This window comes from Urocitellus parryii, chromosome 4, assembly GCF_045843805.1.
Source record: "Urocitellus parryii isolate mUroPar1 chromosome 4, mUroPar1.hap1, whole genome shotgun sequence".
Lineage (NCBI taxonomy): Eukaryota > Metazoa > Chordata > Mammalia > Rodentia > Sciuridae > Urocitellus > Urocitellus parryii.
In genome coordinates this window covers 76,205,519-76,224,688 of record NC_135534.1, presented here as the reverse complement: position 1 = coordinate 76,224,688, position 19,170 = coordinate 76,205,519, and the positions used below count along the sequence as shown (strand labels likewise).

The following is a 19,170-nucleotide window of genomic DNA, read 5'->3' as shown; positions in this document are numbered from 1 at the left end:
GGTTGACTAATGACAGAGAAGAATCAAAGCGTAGATTGTTTAGAACTTGAGATATGTGGGGAAACAAGAGGGAAGACAGCAGAGTAAAAAAGTCAGAAGGAGTAAGAAGGAAAAGAGAATTTGTTTGCTAGGGACTTTGTTTGTTTTGGAATTTGTTTGTGGAATTTGAGAAGAACATTGCACATCCAAGGGGCAGTGCCTAGCAGTTAGCTACAAGCGTCATATACTTAAGAAACAACAGCAGAAGCCTTTGGGATGGATGCAGATGTCAAGTTTCAAATGCTGTTAAACCCACATAGCCAGACTTTCTTAAAAGTTGCATTTACCACAGTCCCCCTGCCCTTAGTTTCTCTTAAATTCACTCACTTGACAGATAATTATTACATGTTTTTTCTGTGGTAATTCTGAACTTCAGAGATTGAAAAACAATTTTGAAAACCTAATGTATAATCTTTGCTCCAAATGATAATCATCATTATAACCATAAGAGCAGTGACCATTTGCTGGTCACCTTTATTTTATTCAAGGCACCAGGTTTAAATGAGACATGTACTATTTCATTTTATCTTTATAACAATATGAAAAGTTAGGTATTATTATTTTACCCATTTTGTGGAAAATTAAAGCTAAGAAAAGTTATCTACTTACTCAAGTTTACATATGGCACATTTTCAAGGAGCCTAGATTCAAATAATTCCAAAGCCCCTTCTGTAACCTTTAGACTATTTAGTAAGATAAAAATAATATGCATTCTAAAAAAATGTTAAAATGATGTATTATTCCATTTCCCTAATGGAACCCACCTGAGGCTGGGTTATGTATAAAGAAAATAGGTTTATTTATCTCTTTTAGTTTGGGACATTTAAGGGCATGGTTCTGGCATCAGCTCAGCTTGGTGAGGACCCCATGACAGATGGCCTTATAATAACATGATCATGTGTGGAAGGGAGGGATCACATGAAGAAACAGGAAGCCACAGAGAGCGTAGAGGGACCAGCCTTAGTTTTTTTATAATTCACTCTTATAAACACTGAGATCCCAAAAGAACTACTTTAATCTTGTTAGAGGAGAGTATCCCCAATGACCCAAGAACTTCCCACTAGGCCCCACCCTTAAATATTCCACCTCCTCTACATTGCCACACTGGAGATCAATCCTCCAAGACATGAACCCTTGGGAGACAAACCCCACCCAAAACTTAGCAAATAAGAACTGAAATGTTATCACCATCCAATGTTTAAGTAGCACCTTGTGCAGGTCTTGGCATCCAGTAGGTAATTAATAAATATTTGTGGAAGGCAGGCAGGTGACAGAAGTGTGTAATGGATATAACAAGTGTTAACTTGCTGAGAGCCATAGCCAAGTAGGAATGAAGCATGGCATTTTTTGTTGAAAGTTGACACCAGCAAGCCATTGAGATGATAATGATTATGTTAAGATGTGCATTAAATTGGAGATTAGACCCCTGCTGTCTGCCTAGGCCTGCTACTTTGGAGCTCTTGCGGGACTCCCGGAGAGTTCCCATTGGTTGGGGAAGTGCGGTAGGAGGGAATTCCAGAGGAGGGATTTCCTGTTGGTAGTGTGTCCTGGGAGAAGGCCGAGTGCGTGGCATTGGCAGGAGTTTTGGAAATAAAGTTTGTTCCTGCTTGAGTGGCTAGTGATTTTGTGCCCAGCCAGACTGTGGCATTAACTTTTCAGGGGAAAAAGAAAATGCATTATATTTTAATGGAGGATTTGTGCTTTTGGAAAATGGGGAGAAGTCAAGAGGGATATATGGTAGGTGCATCTGGGGAGAGTCTGGAGAGACTGAGGAAACCACTGGCCAGAAGATGCAACTATATTCAGCTGTATATACAGAGATAAGTTTCAGAAGATATGTTGGGTTCAGGTCATTAAAGAGTTAGATGTATTTTTTACTTTATGCTATAGATAGAAGACACTAAAGGTCTCTGAGTCTGGAAATACCGCAATGATAGTTTTTGGTACACTGAATCTGACATTGGTTGGCAAGGAGAGATTAGAAGGAAGAAAGTACGAGGGGCAAGCAGTCTGTGAAGCTATTGCAACAAACCAACCATTCCACCATAAGATTGAGGATGGACAACAGGTGGAGGTGAGGCATCCCCTCAGAGGGGATGCAGCAGAATGCCCTTGGACACTTCCAGGGTGGGAAGGCACCTCACCATCCTAGGGTTGTAGGGACAATGTCCTGGAGTACCTGAGGTCCTCAGTTTAATTTCAGGTCACTCACTGTCCCCTCTGCAGATAGAAAGATTCTGAGAGAACCAAAATAAGGAAGCTTTGATTAGGAGAGATGGTAGAAAAATGCTCAGAGTTCCAGCCCTCAGAGGCAGTATAAGGACACAAGCTCCTGCCAGGAGAGCTGCCAAGATGAGGTCAGAGGTGGGCTACAGAGAGGGTGATACTGAGGCAGGATATGACTTTACCAGGAACACAGGTGTTTCACCCAGTGGAAGGGGGCAGTAGATGGAGCCTTGAACCAGGAACCAAAGCCTGATTAGAAGTTTGCCCTGACACATACACAAGCAAAATGACCTTGGTGAGATAACCAATGTGAAAACATCCAGCCCAGTGCCTGGCACATGACTGATACCTAACAAATATGAGTAGAACATTAAGCTCTTGAGCTTCAGTTTGCTCACCTGTAAAACAGTTAACAGTCTCAGACATTTCTACCTGCCCAAGCCTTTGGGAGGGTCAGATGGGGTGTGGGCTGTGAACACTGTCCACAGAGGTCACGGACCAGGGACATCATGATTTCCATGGGTCTGTTGCACTCTCCATAACCCTCTTTCCAGAAGTAGAGAAGTGTTTTTTGATATTGCTACAATTCTACCAAAAGGCAGCACCAGCCCTTATGCACTCTCACCCCTGGAGAGAGAGAACCAAGGTGAGAAGATACCATGGACCCTTTGGGTACTGGATCATAAACTATTTCAGGTCAAGAATGGATCTTCATTTCCTTATTCCTGGTGCACTCAACATTGTCACTCCATAGATTAATCTAAACCCTGTGGGTACCATGCTTGGGACCAACCAGGATATTCATAGCTTGAAGCTGGTCCTACGTTGTGGTCCAAAGCCAGGTTCCAGTGGAGGGATAGTAAGCTAATCTATAAACAATTTCACTGACACTCTGATAGGTTGTTGTTGGCCTGATTTCACTGTCTGATTTCTGCCTGACTTTCCATTCTTTCCTTTCATGTAAGCTATACCTCCTAGTTCTTCCCCCTATATATTACATCCCCCACCTCTACCCTGTCTCTTTTTATTCTTATTGGTGCGTTATAATTTTACATAATAGTGGGATTCATTATACCATATTTGTACATGTACATAACAATTTGCTCAGTCTCCTTCCCCAGTACTTCCCTTTCCCCCCTCCCCCAATCCATTTACTCTAGTCTCATCTCTCCTCTATTATTATTGTTGTTATTATTATCATTTTAATTAGTGCATTATCATTTATATATATGTATATGTGTATATATGCACACACATATATGTGGGATTCAATGTGGTATATTTGTACATGAACCTAGCATAATCTGGCATATTTTATTCCCCAGTACTTCCCCATGCCCTCCCTTCCTCTGCCTCTCTCAATCTCCTTCCTCCACTCTATTGGTCTCCTTTCTATTTCTGTGAGATTACTCCTTTTTATTCCTTCCCCCCACTCTCTAGTTTCCATATATGAGGGGAAATATTCAACACTTCACTGACTCTGACTTATTTCACTCAGCATGATGTTCCCCAGCTCCATCAATTTATCAGAAAATGCCATAATTTCATTCCTTATAGCTGAATAAAATTCCATTGTGTATAAATGGAAAATTCCATTTTCTCTATCTGATTGCCTGTCGATGGGCATCTAGGCTGGCTCTGTAACTTGGCTATTGTGAATTGCATTGTTATAAACATGTCTATTCTATGTCTCAACTTGCTTTGCATTAACTGATCACCCCCCACCTGCATCCTCACAATCCCCCCCTTGTCCAAGGTCTGGTATATGTGCTCCCTCACCCACAAAATCCTTACCTATGAGGGATAAATCTCCCATCTCTTAAACTCTGCAGCCCTTTGTGCTGGTCTGGTGCACTCAGGACTCCCTCCCAAAGTCATCATTGTTAACATCCACATTCCATCTCTCTTTCAGCCCTATAATTCTTTAAAGGCTGAGTTCATACATACTTGTTTTTGTAGATGAGCAAACTGAAGCTCCTTCCCCCAGAACATGGCACAGTATCTTAGGCAAAGTACATGTTTCATAAATATGTGTTAAGTGAACAAACAAAAGAACATCCATTCTAATCATATAATAATATTTATCATCACTATCAGTTTCATCCTCATTTGTTAATTTACAGTATGAAACCTTGAACCTGCACTAATACATGGACCTCCCCCAGGTCCATGTGTTTGCAAAACACAAAAGGTAATCCCAATACAACTCCATATGTTCCTGGTTTCATGTGAAACAGTGATCCTAGGAGACATAACAAGGAGCTCTGTTCTTTGCAAGTCGGATTTATCAGAGCCCAGGAGCAGGCCAGGGAGCACTTACATTGGTCTCTAAACCCAGAACTGCAGCCGCAGCTGAACACTTGTTTTTCATTTTCTCCTTTCCTTATGTCCTTCCCTCCCTTTCTTGCCCTCCCCCACCAAGTCTCAGGCTGAGAGCATCTGTTTAGTTTCTTTGAGGGAGAGTGACTAGATGTGGTTTCCCTCCAGCTGTTTCTGAAGCCCCCACCCCAAACCTCAGAATGCAGGGCAGGTGTCTTTCTGTCATTTCGCTTCAGTGGGATTTCTCATCAGCCTGACAGAAAGGAACAGCCACCTGCAGTTGAATGAGGCCTTATTCCAGACAAGCAGTTTCAGCCCCTGCAAAGTCAGCAGGCATGCAGTTGTCAAGCCTGACATGCTGGGGCATGGAAATGAGCACTTTGTCACAGGAGGCTCTGACCCTGATTGATGGCACCTGCTGTGTTTTTCAGGCTGTGGTAGTGACTGATGGAGAACGCATACTGGGCTTGGGAGACCTGGGCTGCTACGGCATGGGCATCCCTGTGGGCAAGCTGGCCCTGTACACCGCGTGTGGAGGGGTGAACCCACAGCAGTGCCTCCCAGTCCTGCTGGACGTCGGCACCAACAACGAGGTAACGGGCTGTCCGGGCCAGGAGCTTGGGGGCCAGAAGGGCACAGAAGGTGGATGTGGGGGCTGCCTTTGCAGGGTGATTCTATCTACATAGCAATGGGCCATTTCTTTCACACCCCCTCCCTTGACCAGGGCCCTCCCCCTACACAGTTGTGGAGTAGAGGAACTTCCTTCTCCCTAGTTACCAACTCCACTTTTCTCAGCCCTCCTCCACTTCTGGGTCCCTTTGCTCCTTCCTCTACCTCTGTGAAGACTTCTGTGCTCTGCTTGGGTTTTCTTTCATCCCTTACCTCCATGATTCTACCCTTTGTATTCCCCATGAGGCCACTCTCTAACCTATTGGTTGAGAGAGCAGCCCATGGAGTTGAAAGTAGGTGTGGTTTTCAGCATTTTCAAATTAAGCTGCCTCAGGAGAAGGATTAAAATTGAAAGCACCATCTCCAAGGGTTGAAATGCCTGAACCAGGCAAATGAGTGTTCTGCAAGCAAACCAGTGAAAGAAACTGAGCCAAGCTGAGGGTGAGGTTTACCCACAGGATTCCAGGTGGTTTGGGATTGAACTCAAACCCCACCAAGCATTTGTCTGCTCGGGGCACAGTAGGACATGGTATTTGTACATGTCTATGATTCTCAGCCCTATGTCTGTGTCATAAAACATGAAAAAGGCACCCAAAAATTCCTCATCAGAGACATTTATTACCAAGTCTGAGACTGGTGTATATTCACCTTTTAAAATTAAAATCCAGTGGGATGGGGTGATGCACACTTATAATTGCAGCTACTCAGGACCCAGCAACAGTGTGTTGAGTCAGGAAGACCCTAAGTCAGGAGGACCCTGGGCACTTAGCAAGACCCTGACTCAAAATTTAAAAACTACAAAGGGCTGAGGCAGGGTGGCTTAATGATAGAACATTCCCCTAGCCTGTGCAATTCCCAGTACTATGAATAAGTTATATTAATTAATTAATTAAAATTAAAATACAGAAAAGCATTAGAAAATGAAATATGAGTCATATGATCAGTGCTAATCATTTTTTAGATTTTTGGTATATTTCCTTCCAGTCTTTTTTTTTTCCCCTAAAAGCACTTATAAAACCAAATTTGGGGTTATATTGCAGGTACAGTTTTTGTATCTTCCCTTTTGAAGCTTAAAGCATGAAAGAGTTTTCTCTCAGGTCATTAACCACTATTCCACAATGTCACTTGAAAAGCTGACTTATATATCTTTATGTAAGAAATCCCCCCACCGTTGAATATTTACTTAATTCCTAGGTTTTCTGCAGAGATAAGTTGTGCTGATACCCATTTTTTTTCATGTCAATCTTTGTCCCCATCGGTGATTCTTTTCTCTTAGGATAAATTTCTAGAAACAAATGTTGTGGCAAATAAAATTGTCACTTTTTAGATTCTTGATTCATATTGTCAAAAAAAAAAAGGTAACACATATGCTTTCTTCAGTGATCTCTCTTCAGAGAGAGACTTTGCTTCTCTAGAAATCATGTTCCCATTTCTAAACATGAATGAGCACTGTAGCTCCTGGAAAGAACAATGCTTCATCAGGTTTTATCCACAGATACCATCAAAGAAGGGAGCACCCGGCCGACCTTGCTTAAGAGCTGGGAAATCATGGAGGTGGGATGAGAAGAGGGAGGGCAAGGGGCATGGGAAAAGGACTGGACTGAGAAGCCAGGACCCTGATCCTGGTACAATTGATGAGCCAGGTAAGTCACAGTACGTCTGTAGACCTGATCCCTTCCCAGAGCACTGAGGACCTAGGTGTTGGTTAGCTCTAGCAGATTTATTGGGATTCTTTGTTGTTGAAGGTTCAGCATCCAGCAACAGTGTGTTGAAGTTCAAGGCTGACCCCAACTTGTAACAAACCCACCAGAAACAAGAAGCCTGTCATAATCAGAGACCATACCTTTATACCCAATTTAAGTCTTATAATAACCCCATGAGCAGAGCATCTGTCATCTACCCTCTTTGTCCAGTTGAGGAACCTGAGGCCTGTAGAGTTTAATTTGCTCAAAAAATACTTGAAGTCACAAGACTAGAATTCTAACTAGAGCCTATGTTCCTCTTCCCATACCATACTCCTGCCTGGGTTTCTGTTGCTTTATAAATAAAGATAATCTCTTGACTTTTAGAATTTGTATTACTAAATATTTTTTTAATTTTTGTTACTAATTTTAGAACATTATTCAATTTTTTCAAAGAAAAAAGAAATGGCATTTCTCCCACAAGCTGCATTCATGTGCCCTTCTAATATCTGCATAGATATACTTATTACCTAGTTGCAATCATAATGTACCTGTGATTTTGTTCTAATTTTTTCAATTAAGATTATTTTATGAACACTCTCTCTCTTTACTTATTTAGTAAACGTTTATTGAGTGTTTAGTAGGTGTCAGGCTCTCTCCTAGGCATGATGGAGATAAATGGCAGCCGGACCTGGATGGAATATTCTACTTGTCAGAGTTTCAACACTGTCACCTAATTGATTATTTTCATGGGTCATGTATTATATCTACTCCGAGTTGGCTTCTCTCTCTGAAAGCTATGCTCAGAACACAAGAATTCAAAGTTGCAAAATTACCAAGTTTAGGAAGATGGTGATTTAGCTCTTCAAATGGATTTATTACATCAGCTCCCATACTCCACTTTCTTTTAAAAAAGAATTTTTTTACAAGATTTTCTCCCCAGAAGTCTTGAATACATCTGTTGCTAGAGAAAGACCGAGCTATAGAAGAGAGAGGGTTGACCTTGCGACTTTTATCTGTCACATCAGGGCAGGGAAGATACTATTGTGAGTTTTAGTGTCAGAATAACTAGACCATCTGTGTGTATGCCTCTATTAAACTCCTGAGGCAATGGGAGCTTTAATCAGAGTCAAAGAAAACACCCCTCCAGGTTTCCTGTTGAAGAAAAACATCTGCTGTCTACAGCACTGAAACTGAGTCACTTTTACCTGCCAACAGCAAAGAGGTTTGGAAAAATAAACATTTTGAGCCATGATCCCATAAAAAGGGGACATCCCATGGATCAGTTTCAAGGGGGCAAGGGAAAGGAGCCCCTTTCAGTGTCAGCTATTTGTAAATGAAACAAAATACATGATGGTCACACTGTCCATGAAGAGATCTAAAACACTATCTGATATAACTCCCTTCCCTCATTTTACATAGGAAAAGAGACCCAGAGTGAAAATGGCTCCCCCAAGGACTGGCTCCCAGCCCTGTGCTCCTCCTTCTCCAAGCCAAGGTTCTTCAGGGCAACACCCTGGAACTTGGCTTTACCATGATGCCCCTGAGCCTTGGAGTTCTTCTCCTAGCTGAAGTCTTGGGACTCTATAAATTCACACAAGGAGATGCTATGTGGAACTCCGGAACTCACAACTAGGCATGTCTACAGACACAGGAGCAGACCATGAGCAGAGCCTCCTAACCATGCGTTAGAGGCTGAGTGGATTGCTACAGGAGCATAGGGTCAGCAGCTAAGCTGGGTGTTGCAAGATTATGATCACTGCCACTAATAAACATTCCGCATTCACCTCACAGAGCCATCAGAGAGCTCTTTCTCTCTCTCTCTCTCTCTGAACACACGTGACCAATGAAGATGTACTTCCTGGGATCTTTGTAGCTTACTCCTGGGCTTCACTGAGCTTCCCAGGAAATTAGCAGTAGGCATAACTGCTACCCCAAAGGAAGGGAGTTATGCCTACAGCATAAACCCAGCCCCACAACCTCCCAGAACCACAGATGCTCTGCAAAACAACTTGGTGTACCTGTTGCTATGCATCATAAATATTTTCTAGACCAGGAAGTGCATCTTACTTCCAACTTAAATCCAACACTCAGAGATATGTCCAGTGAAAAGAAAGAAACAATTTTGTTTTCCATGTCATTCTGTCTCCAAGAAAAACCTTAGGAAGGCAGAGCTAGGCAAACAGCCCAAAGGGCATATTCAACCCTCTAACTCTTATGACAGAGGAGGAATTCTGGTTTACCTGCTTTGGAAAATGCCCTCACCTAAAAATTGTAATCATTGGTTCATTTAGTTCCAAAGGGAACTTGATAACTATCCAAGAGAGAGAAAATATTCAGTTATTCAGTTAATAACAGTTGTAAGGGAACCCTTCTGGACACCAGAGCTCGGAATGATCCAACCCTGGTAACCTTTCTTTGTCCAGAAATCATGGTTTCTTCTCTGTTGTTCCTGCCAATATTTTGTGACCTTGGACAGCTCATTTAACCTTTCCAAGACTCAGAAATTCATTTGGGGGAAGCTGGACAAAGTGATTTCTAAGACCTTCTCACTTCTTCATTTAGCATCTTCTTAACCCAGCCCTGGGACTCATGCAATTATTATCAATAAATATTTTTTAAAAGCTTTACCCATTTGCTGGCACTGTACAAATCTCTGGGGAGATGCACATGAAGAAGGATGGACTCTTTTCTCAAGGAACTTGCATCATGGGTGACAGGCATTATTGTGCCTTTATAACAGAGAAGAAAAAGAAAGCAGAGAGAAGGTAAACATTTTGCCCAAAGTCACAGGGCTAATTAAATGAAAGAGCATGAATTGAAACTCAAGTCTATCCAATCCAAAGCCCAAATGCCTTCACCCCATACTGAGTTACCCAGAGGGAGTACCCTGAGATAAAAACCACCAGGACCAGCAGCACCTTTTCTCTGCTAGATAGTCTCCTAACTAAGATTCCTTCACCCTCTATCGGTAGGGTTATCAGATTTAACAAATAAAAAATACAGGACATCAGTTATACTAGAATTTCAGATAAACAATAATAATTTTAGTATACATATGTTCCATGCAATACTTGAGACATAAACTAAAAAATTTTTTTAAATTATTGCCCATGTGAAATTCAAATTTACCTGGGTATCCTGTATTTTACTTGGCAATAATACATGCTCAAAACTTCTCTTCCAAATGCTTACATGAGGAAGTCAGGGGAGGGGAGGACTGCAAAGATGGGTCCAAGCTAGTTAATACTCCTACACCTCACTACTACAATCGTTCTTGTGTCCAAATCAGGTGGTGAGAACAGGGCAAATGCCAGGTCATCAGGGAGCTCCACTCACTGCTGTTTGGAAAAGCCATGCTCACCTCCTGCTGGAGGACATCAGCCACTTGGCAATGAGGATGTGGGTTTTCCCTTGGTTCTATCCCAGCTTTCTCTGATCCCCATCCTGGTCTGTAAGATGTGAAAATCTGAACCCCTGAACCTTTCCAGCCACTACTGAGTTCTTCAAGAAAACCAGACAATGGGCAAGGAGCTGCTGCCTAGTTCCATGATCCCCATAACATCAAGTGATGCGGAGGAGCAGGCACTGCCATGATACCCCTTTAGAGTAAGGCTTCCAGTCAGCTTAGCCACCTTCTGGCTCTATGATTTGGGCAGTTTATTTTAACCCTTTAACTCCAAGTTCTGTGTGTGTGAAACACAAATGAGAATAGGTCAGACTATTAGAAGGATTAGAAGGTTCAAATAAGTAAGTTACTTGAAAGCTCTACACAAATATATATATATATATATATATATATATATATATATTATAATATATATAATATATATATGTATATATATACTAATATATATATGCATATATATGTCATCTAGTATATAATATTGGTGTCATCTAGTATACATAATATATATTAATATATACATATATGTATATATACTTCAAAATATATATAATATATATGTACATATATGTATATATTAGTATATATGTATACATAAATATAGATGCATATCTATAATATTAGTGTCATCTCAATAATGAAATTGTTTCCATTTTGGAGGTCAGTTTTGAAGTATTTGAGGCAGAGAACATTTTATTACAAAAATAAATATAAGGACTTTTAGAAAACTATTTTAGAGCCACTCATATCTCAATAGTATCTCTTTGTGGTTGACTTTTTTTTTCTTTTTGGTACCAGGGATTGAACCCAGAGGCACTTAACCATTGACCTATATCCCTATCCTTTTTATTTTTTTATTTTTAGACAGGGTCTCACTAAGTTGCTAAGGCTGGCTTTGAATTTGAGATCCTCCTGCCTCAGCCTCCCAAGTCACCAGTACAGGCTTCATAGTGCCTGGCTCATGATTGAGCTTTGATCTTCACTGAGATATAATGAGAAACCTTTGAAAAATCAAAAAATTATTTCATGCCCCTGGAGAATTTGACTCACCCCAAAAACTGCATATTTGGCACTGAGAAATTCATTTTATGCTCCCTGCGGCATCATGATTCAAATCTGTGACTTGGAAATATTACAAGTTATAACTTACCATGAATCCTTCTAATATTTACATGAACTCAAAACATGAATATTTTCTGCAAATACCAGGAGTTGCACTATTTTCAATGATTTCTGTGTTTGTCTTTCTAGGTTCTACATGTGCCTGTGTGGATGTGTTTTTAGATAGTTGTAATCATGATACCTGTATGATTTGGGCAATCTTGTATTATGCTTTTTCCCTTTAAATAGTCTCATCCACATTTGTCCAGGTGGCTGCAAAGTCTAAAAACCCATTTTAATGACTGCCCAGCTGTCCATGGAGTTGTTACACCATCATTTACTTTATCATTCCTCCTCACTATGTGTTTACTAAGAGTCCTTTAGATGGTTGCTTTGAAAGAGGCATGTGGAGGGTGAGCACCAAATATGTCCCACCTTCAACCTTTTATTTGTTCCCCACTACACACACACACACACACACACACACACACACACACCTAACAAGAAAGAGCCCTAACAGTTTCAAGGATCAATCCAGAGAACAAAGAGAATGAGAGAAGGAGGTGAGGATCCACTTTCTAAATGCAGACCTGTGATACTCTAACAAAGTGCTAAATCCACAGATTATATGGACCCAGAACTGGGGATGAAGGATTGTAAAGGCAAATATTTCCTGTTATTTTCTGTCCCTGCACCTTTCCCCACCACCTCCTCCAATGACATCAAAATAGGACAGAAGGAGAGCAGAGGGTTTAAAAACTTGTAAGTCAATTTTTGTTGATATACCAAAAAGCCACCAAAGCAGCATGGCTGCATGTTGACACCGTGGACTCAGGGTTTGAATCTTGACTCTTGCCCTTACTAGTTCAAGGTTTAGGGCAAGTTGCTTAACCACTCTGTATCTTGCTGCTGCATTTGTAACATGAAAGAAAGTAATGAGACCTGTCTCTCAGATCCTTTGTAAGAAATTCCTAGAGAAAACAAAAGTAAAGTGGGAGGGCTTCCAAAGTCATAGGAGATAGGCAGGATCTTCAGACTACTAAACAGGTCAGACTCCTATGAAAGGAGAGAAGGAAGGATCTAGAATTGAGTAAGAACAGTTCTGACTGCTTTGCAGCCCAGGGACAGGAAGTCTGGCCAATTGAAAGTCCCTAAGCAAAGACTGCCTCAGGGGAATCTCGGGTGGGCAGGAATGGCCCATCCCAACCCTGCACAGTGACCAGTCATTGAGCAGCTTAAGGTTGATACCAAATACCCTCCCTTCAGCAGGTTCACCTGTGAGCTTCACTTTTCCAATGGCTGCCATGACTTTAGGCTGCTAATTGCTCTAGACAGAACATGGTACATAGGAACACTATGAAAACTGCAACTGCTGCTATTATTTCATAGCATGTGTTATAATCCACAAAGCTCTTTGGTGTTATTTCACTCAATCATCACAACCATCCTCTGCAGGTAGTATTTCATTCCCACTTGGCAGATGAGAAGGAGGCTCAAAGAGGTCACATGCTTTGCCCAAAGTCACACAGCTTGTGGATGGTAAGGTGAGACTCTACACTAAGCCCCTTGAGGGTAGTAAGGTGCCATCCTGATCTTTGCATCCTGCAGTAGCTGCTCAGATAGAGATGAAGATAAAACAACTCCTGTCCTCCTGTCCTGAACTCTTATTTTTGGTGATCCAAATACAAAAATAGGTAATTTCAGAAGACCATAATTCATGGAATTACTTCACATTCCCCAAACACACCAGGTACTTTCTTTATTCTTATGCTCCAGCCCCCAACCTTTCTTTGTGCCAACACCTCTGCCTAGAGGGCCCAGCCCACCTGCTGAAACCTGCCAGTCTTTCAGTGCCTGACAATTTTCTCTGTAACACAACCCCACATCCAACAGCCAAGGAAAATTACCACACTCCTCTGTGCTTCCATGTGCCTCACTTTGTTCCAAACACTGTCTCCCTACCCTGCAGTAGAGTTAGTTTACCTGCAATAGACTGAGCACCCTGAAGGCAGCAACCATTTCTCACTCACCTCCAAACCCTCTGGGGGCCCCTCATCAGCAGTAGTAGAAGATCAATAAGTGTGTCCTCTTTATTATATGAAGTTGCAAACATTTTAATGAAATTCTTTGTTTAGTTTTGAACTTTGTATTTTGAAATCATGTGGATTAACATGCTGTTTCAGCATGTGAATAAAAGAATAAGAGAGATCCTGTATACTCTTTATCTAGTTCCCCCAATGGTAACATCTTACATAGTTCTGTACAATATCACCACCAGGAAATTGACCTTGACACAATCCATAGGCTTTATTCAGATCTCACCAGTTTTACATTCGTGTGTGTATGTGTGTGTATGTGTGTGTGTGTGTGTGTGTGTGTGTGTGTTTAGTTCCATGTAGTTTTGTGACATGTGTCGATTCCTGCACCATCACAGCAGTATATACACAGAGCAGATCCTAGCAGGGATATTTCATGCTTCCTTCTATAACCAAGCCCACATTCCTTCCTTTCTCTCCCCAACCTCTGAAACTACTGACCTATTCTCCATCTCTATAAGTTTGTCATTTCAAGAATGTTCTATAGATGGAGTTTTGTAGGATGTAGCCTTTTGGAATTAGCTTTCTTTCACACAACGTGATTCTCTTGAGATTAGTGCAGGTGTTGTTATGTATCAGTAGTTTGTTCCAATAATTTTATGAGTAGTATATTCTATAGAATGTATGTGCCAATTTGTTTAACCATTCACCTTTAAAGGACATTTAAGGTTTTGTTTCCAGATTTTTGGCTCTTACATATAAAACTTCTATAAAAATTCAAATAAGTAAATAAAACACACCATGCATGAATGAGTTTCCAATTCATAGGGGATAGAAAAGGTGGAAACTCCAGTGGGAGAGGTCCTTCAGACCAGTGTAGACACAGCAAATGACCCAACAGTATGTGACTGCTTTGACAGCAAGAACTGCAAATGGCAGAGTGGTCATAGGCTAGGGCTTAAGGTGAGCATCTTTCTTGAGCTATTTCTGGTTGTATCATTCTATATATTTGTATCCCATGTGTGAGGCATGTGGTAGGTAAGATTTCATTGAAGGAATGAATGAATGAATCAATCAATCAATCAATGATTTTCTAAGTCCAATCAGGAGCTTTGGATGAGGCCCAAAACTTCAATACAAGACGCTGCCTAAAGTCAGCTACAATGATTCTCAATTAGTGGCAGTTTCACCTCCAAGAAGACCTTTGGCAATGTCTGAAGACATATTTCATTGTCATGACTGGGGATGCTGCTGGCTTCTACTGGCTAGAAGCCAAAGATATTGGTCAATCAGCCCTTGTACTAAAGAATTATCCAAGCCTGGGGCTGGGGTGGTAGAGTACTCACCTTGCACATGTGAGGCCACAGAAAAATAAATAAATAAAATAAAGGTATTGTATCTAACTACAACTAAAAAATAAATATTTTTTTTAAAAAAAGAATTATCCAAGCCAAGATGCCAATAGTGGTACTGTTGAGAAATCCTGAAATAAACCCAGAGCCTACAGTCAGGGTTAGAGGACTGTGTCTGAGAGGCTTGCCTTGTTCAAAGCATCATTTGTTCCTAAAGTGGGGACCACTTGGGAGTCCACCTTCTGTCAGTGGCTTGGCCTGCAGACCCTTCCAGAATTGACCCCTTGGTGTGGGTGGAAGGATTCTCTTCCTCTTCCACCTACTTGCTCCTTCCCACTCAACCTAAACACTTATTTTAAAAACAATAGTAACTCAGTGAGACACTGTCTCTAAATAAAATACAAAAAAGGCCTGGGGATGGAGCTCAGGTGTTGACTGCCCCTGTGTTCAATCTCCAGTACCATCCCCCCAAAAGAACCAATAATAATAATAGTAAATCGGGAACAGTGGGAGCAAGTAAGTAAATGGGTGCTGTCTGTTCCAGGAGCTGCTCAGAGACCCTCTTTACATCGGCCTGAAACACCAGCGTGTGCGTGGGAAGGAGTACGATGACTTGCTGGATGAGTTCATGCAGGCTGTGACAGATAAGTAAGTAGGCCCAGCTTTTTTGAAGGAGGACTCTTTTTTAAAAAATTTTATTTATTTATTTTAGTTAGGTATATATGACGGCAGAATGCATTTTGATTCATTGTACCCAAATTGCAGCACAACTTTTCATTTCTCTGGTTGTACATGATGTAGCGTTGCACCATATGTGCAGTCATACATGTACCTAGGGTAATAATGTCCATCACATCCCATCATCTTTCCTGCGGAAGGAGGGCTCTTAAGAGCTACTATGACTGATGTCAACCCTGGTTTTGTTAGACTCACAAACAAGTGTTAGAAGACACTTACTTTCTGGGTGGTCTGAATATTCCAACTGGACCCCACGTATTGGGAAGACTGGAGGTTGAATGGGCTCATTCTCTGGGAGAATCTTTGGCAGTAGAGAGGGGAGTGGAGGGATGATGGCCAATATCTCTGTAATCTGGAGGAAAAGTATGTTTTTCCAGGAAGAAAACTCTCTTGGTCTGAGGTGTTCATAGCTCTTGGCATGAATAAGAATGTTGCAGGTGGTTAAAAAAGGATACTCCTCTTGTGACAAAATGACCTTGGAAGGCAGCTTGCCACATTTATCATCACTCCACCACCACCATGTGAAGACAAGGCAGTATTAATAAACAGACCACATGGACTCTGGGCCAGCTAGATTTATGAGGTGTCATCTCTTCACTGGGGTGCACAATATTGGCAGCCCCACCCAACTTGCCTGCCCCATCTGTCTGGCATCTTGGCCACACACTCACCCTGCCATAGCTGGCATGCTGCTGGGATGGAGTCCTGGTAACAGTCCAACACAAGCTGGGAGAGTCAGGGTGTCTGCAGTTCATTGGGCCTCTTAAGATAAAGCAGGTCCCCTCATTTGAAAAAAAATCATAATAATATTGTGGTCATATAGGAGGGAATGGTCCTGTAGAGAAGTCAGTGATGGAATGTAGGATGGGGGGGAAAAGTTCTTGAGTAGGCTAGAAGGCAAGGATCCAATGCACAGTTGGAGAGTTTATTCTGAAGAGCACAGAAACCAATCACAGGGAGAGAGGGAAGGAAGAATATTGGGCACAGAGGGAGAAGGTGGGTAGACATGGTGGAAGGAGCATTTGGGAGTCCAGTCTAGTTGTAGATAAGGTCATCAGTAAGTCTGAGATTGGAGAAAGAAGTGGTAAAGCTTTAAGGATGGAGGAGGTGTGAGCTAGTTATCTAGGAACGTGGGGGAATTTAGACCTGGGGACTGAGGTGTGATTCTGAGCAGCTCCATGGACCCACCTGAAGCTATTGGTCATGAATTTAGTCTAGGTCAGTGGTATGGTTTGAATCTGTCCCCGAAAAAGCTTGTGTTGGAATTCCCTTTTAACAAGTATCAAAGTTAAAAGTACAAAAAAAATCTTCTACAGATATGGGATCTGGAAGCCCTATTGGATCTTTTTGTTTGTTTTGTTTTGCTTTTTATTTGTTCTATTTAGATATACATGACAGTTCAGTGTATTTTGACATATTACACATACACGGAGTATAACTTAGGATCCCATTCTTGTGGTTGTACATGATATGGAATTTTACTGGTGGTGTATTCATAAATGAACGTAGGAAGGTTATGTCTGATTCATTCTACTATCTTTTCTATTTCCATCTCCCCTCCTTTCCCTTAATTCCCCTTCCAATTCTATTCTTCCCTCTACCCCTCCCCTTATCATGTGTTAGCATCCACATATCAGAGAGAATATTCAGCCTTTGGTTTGGGGGGATGGGCTTACTTCACTTAGCATGATATTCTCCAACTCCATCCATTTACCTGCAAATGCCATGATTTTATTGTATTTTAATTCTGAGTAATATTCCATTGTGTATATATATGCCACAGTTTCTTTATCCATTCTTCTACTGAAGGGCATCTAGGTTGTTTCCACAGTTTAGCTATTGTGAATTGAGCTGCTATAAACATGGATGTGGCTGCATCACTGTAGTATGCTGATTTTAAGTCCTTTGGGTATATACCAAGGAGTGGGATAACTGGGTCAAATGGTGGTTCTTAAGAAAAACCTATATCTTTAATGATAGCTTTCAGATAGACCCACCCAGTTCTAAATAAAACCTATAAAAGCAAAAAAAAAAAAGAAAAAGAAAAAGAAAAAGAAAAAGAAAGAAAGAAAGGAGGCGGAGAAACAGGAGGAGGATGAGGAGGAATACTGAAAAATGTCTTGTGAGTTCAGTGTAGTCTTTATGGAGGAAAGTGAGGGGCCTGTCCTTGTACTCCCAGTGATATTTCTCTTTCTCCAGTGGCCCAGGTTTCAATCTCCAGCCTTAAGGATTTGTGTGTGAAGGGCACGTTTTCATGTTTCCAAAGTATTGTGGAACCTATGAAGGGAGGGTCATTCTGCCTGTGCTAAGTGATAACCAATCTTGTTTTCATTTTAAAGTGATTTCTTCTGCTGAATTCCTTTCTCAAAGATTCTTTTCTCAATAACATATTTGCATTTTTCTTTTAATAGAACTTTTCACCAAGTTTGTTGTTTGGTCTTAGATATTTGTTCAATAGAACTGAAATACAAGTACTTTCAAACACCCATCTTATCAATTAACATAGAGAAACACTTTTCAAACTACATTTTCAAGGATTCATAGTCATTTCACCTGCCCTTGTGGCATTTTTCTGAATTGTAAGTAAGTTATAATTTTTAACTTATATTTTAAAGTTTTTTTAAGATTTACAACAGAAACATACGCATTTTGAAAAATAGTTTTAACTTATCAGAATTATATAAATTGAGAATGTCACAACATTTTTTATATTTTCATGTATTCCCCTCTTTAAGGCAGATTGATGATTATTCTTGCCAGCCCTTTCCTTTGCACACAAATATGTACTAAATTATCATACTCTTTATTAAAAGTGGGATCATACTACACATATTGTATAACCTGTAATTTTAAAAAAAAAAAACTGTATATATTTTTATAGCTTATTTTACTGGAAATAAAGCATTATTTCAAATTGAAAAAAAAAGTGTGTGTTGGAACCTTAATCTCCTATGCACCAAATCCTGGGATGTGGAGCCTAATGGAAGGCATTTAGGTCATGAAGGCTCCACTCTCACAGATGAGTTGATTCCAATTATAAAAGTACATGGACATGGTGGGGCTTCTGTAATTCCAGCAACTTGGGAGGTTGAGGCAAGAGGATTGCAAGTTTGATGATAGCCTCAGTAATTCAGTGTGACTCTGTCTCAAAATAAAAAATAAAATGGGCTGAAGAGGAAAAGTGATAGAGTGCCAGGGATCCCAGCAGCCTGCAGCAGGGCCCCGGAGATCCAGGCCAACTGATTCGCGTGGCCTGCCCTGCGGCTACAGAAGGCGTGGCGCCTCAGTGAAGCCATTAATTGGCAAGCAGGGAGGTTAGGGAAGGCCATTAGGTGGAATCCCACCAGCCAAGCCCACACGGACCCTTGGGCCGAGCACGGGTTCTCAGAAGGGGAAGGAAGCGGTACAGTCCCATCCCCCACAGCAGACACTCCGCCGAGGCAGTCAGCGGCCACCATCCGGGAAAGCTGAAGGATACACCGCCACTCTCCTTCAGAGTGCAACATCAAAACAGCGGACACTCCATCCAGGCAGTCAGCGGCCACCATCCGGGAAAGCTGAAGAATACACCACCACTCTCCAACAGCTTGCAACATCAAAAC

General features: G+C 41.3%; 1 protein-coding gene across 2 annotated transcripts in view; it reads left to right on the top strand.

Annotated features, from left to right (window-relative positions):
* Window positions 1-19,170, top strand: part of Me3 (malic enzyme 3) — a 199,031-nt gene that overhangs the window by 128,429 nt on the left and 51,432 nt on the right. For both annotated transcript variants that reach the window (XM_026401517.2, XM_077796882.1), the window contains exons 6-7: window positions 5,016-5,177; window positions 15,375-15,478. In XM_026401517.2, the coding sequence (XP_026257302.2) occupies window positions 5,016-5,177; window positions 15,375-15,478 (266 nt within the window). The remainder of the gene's footprint in view (window positions 1-5,015; window positions 5,178-15,374; window positions 15,479-19,170) is intronic.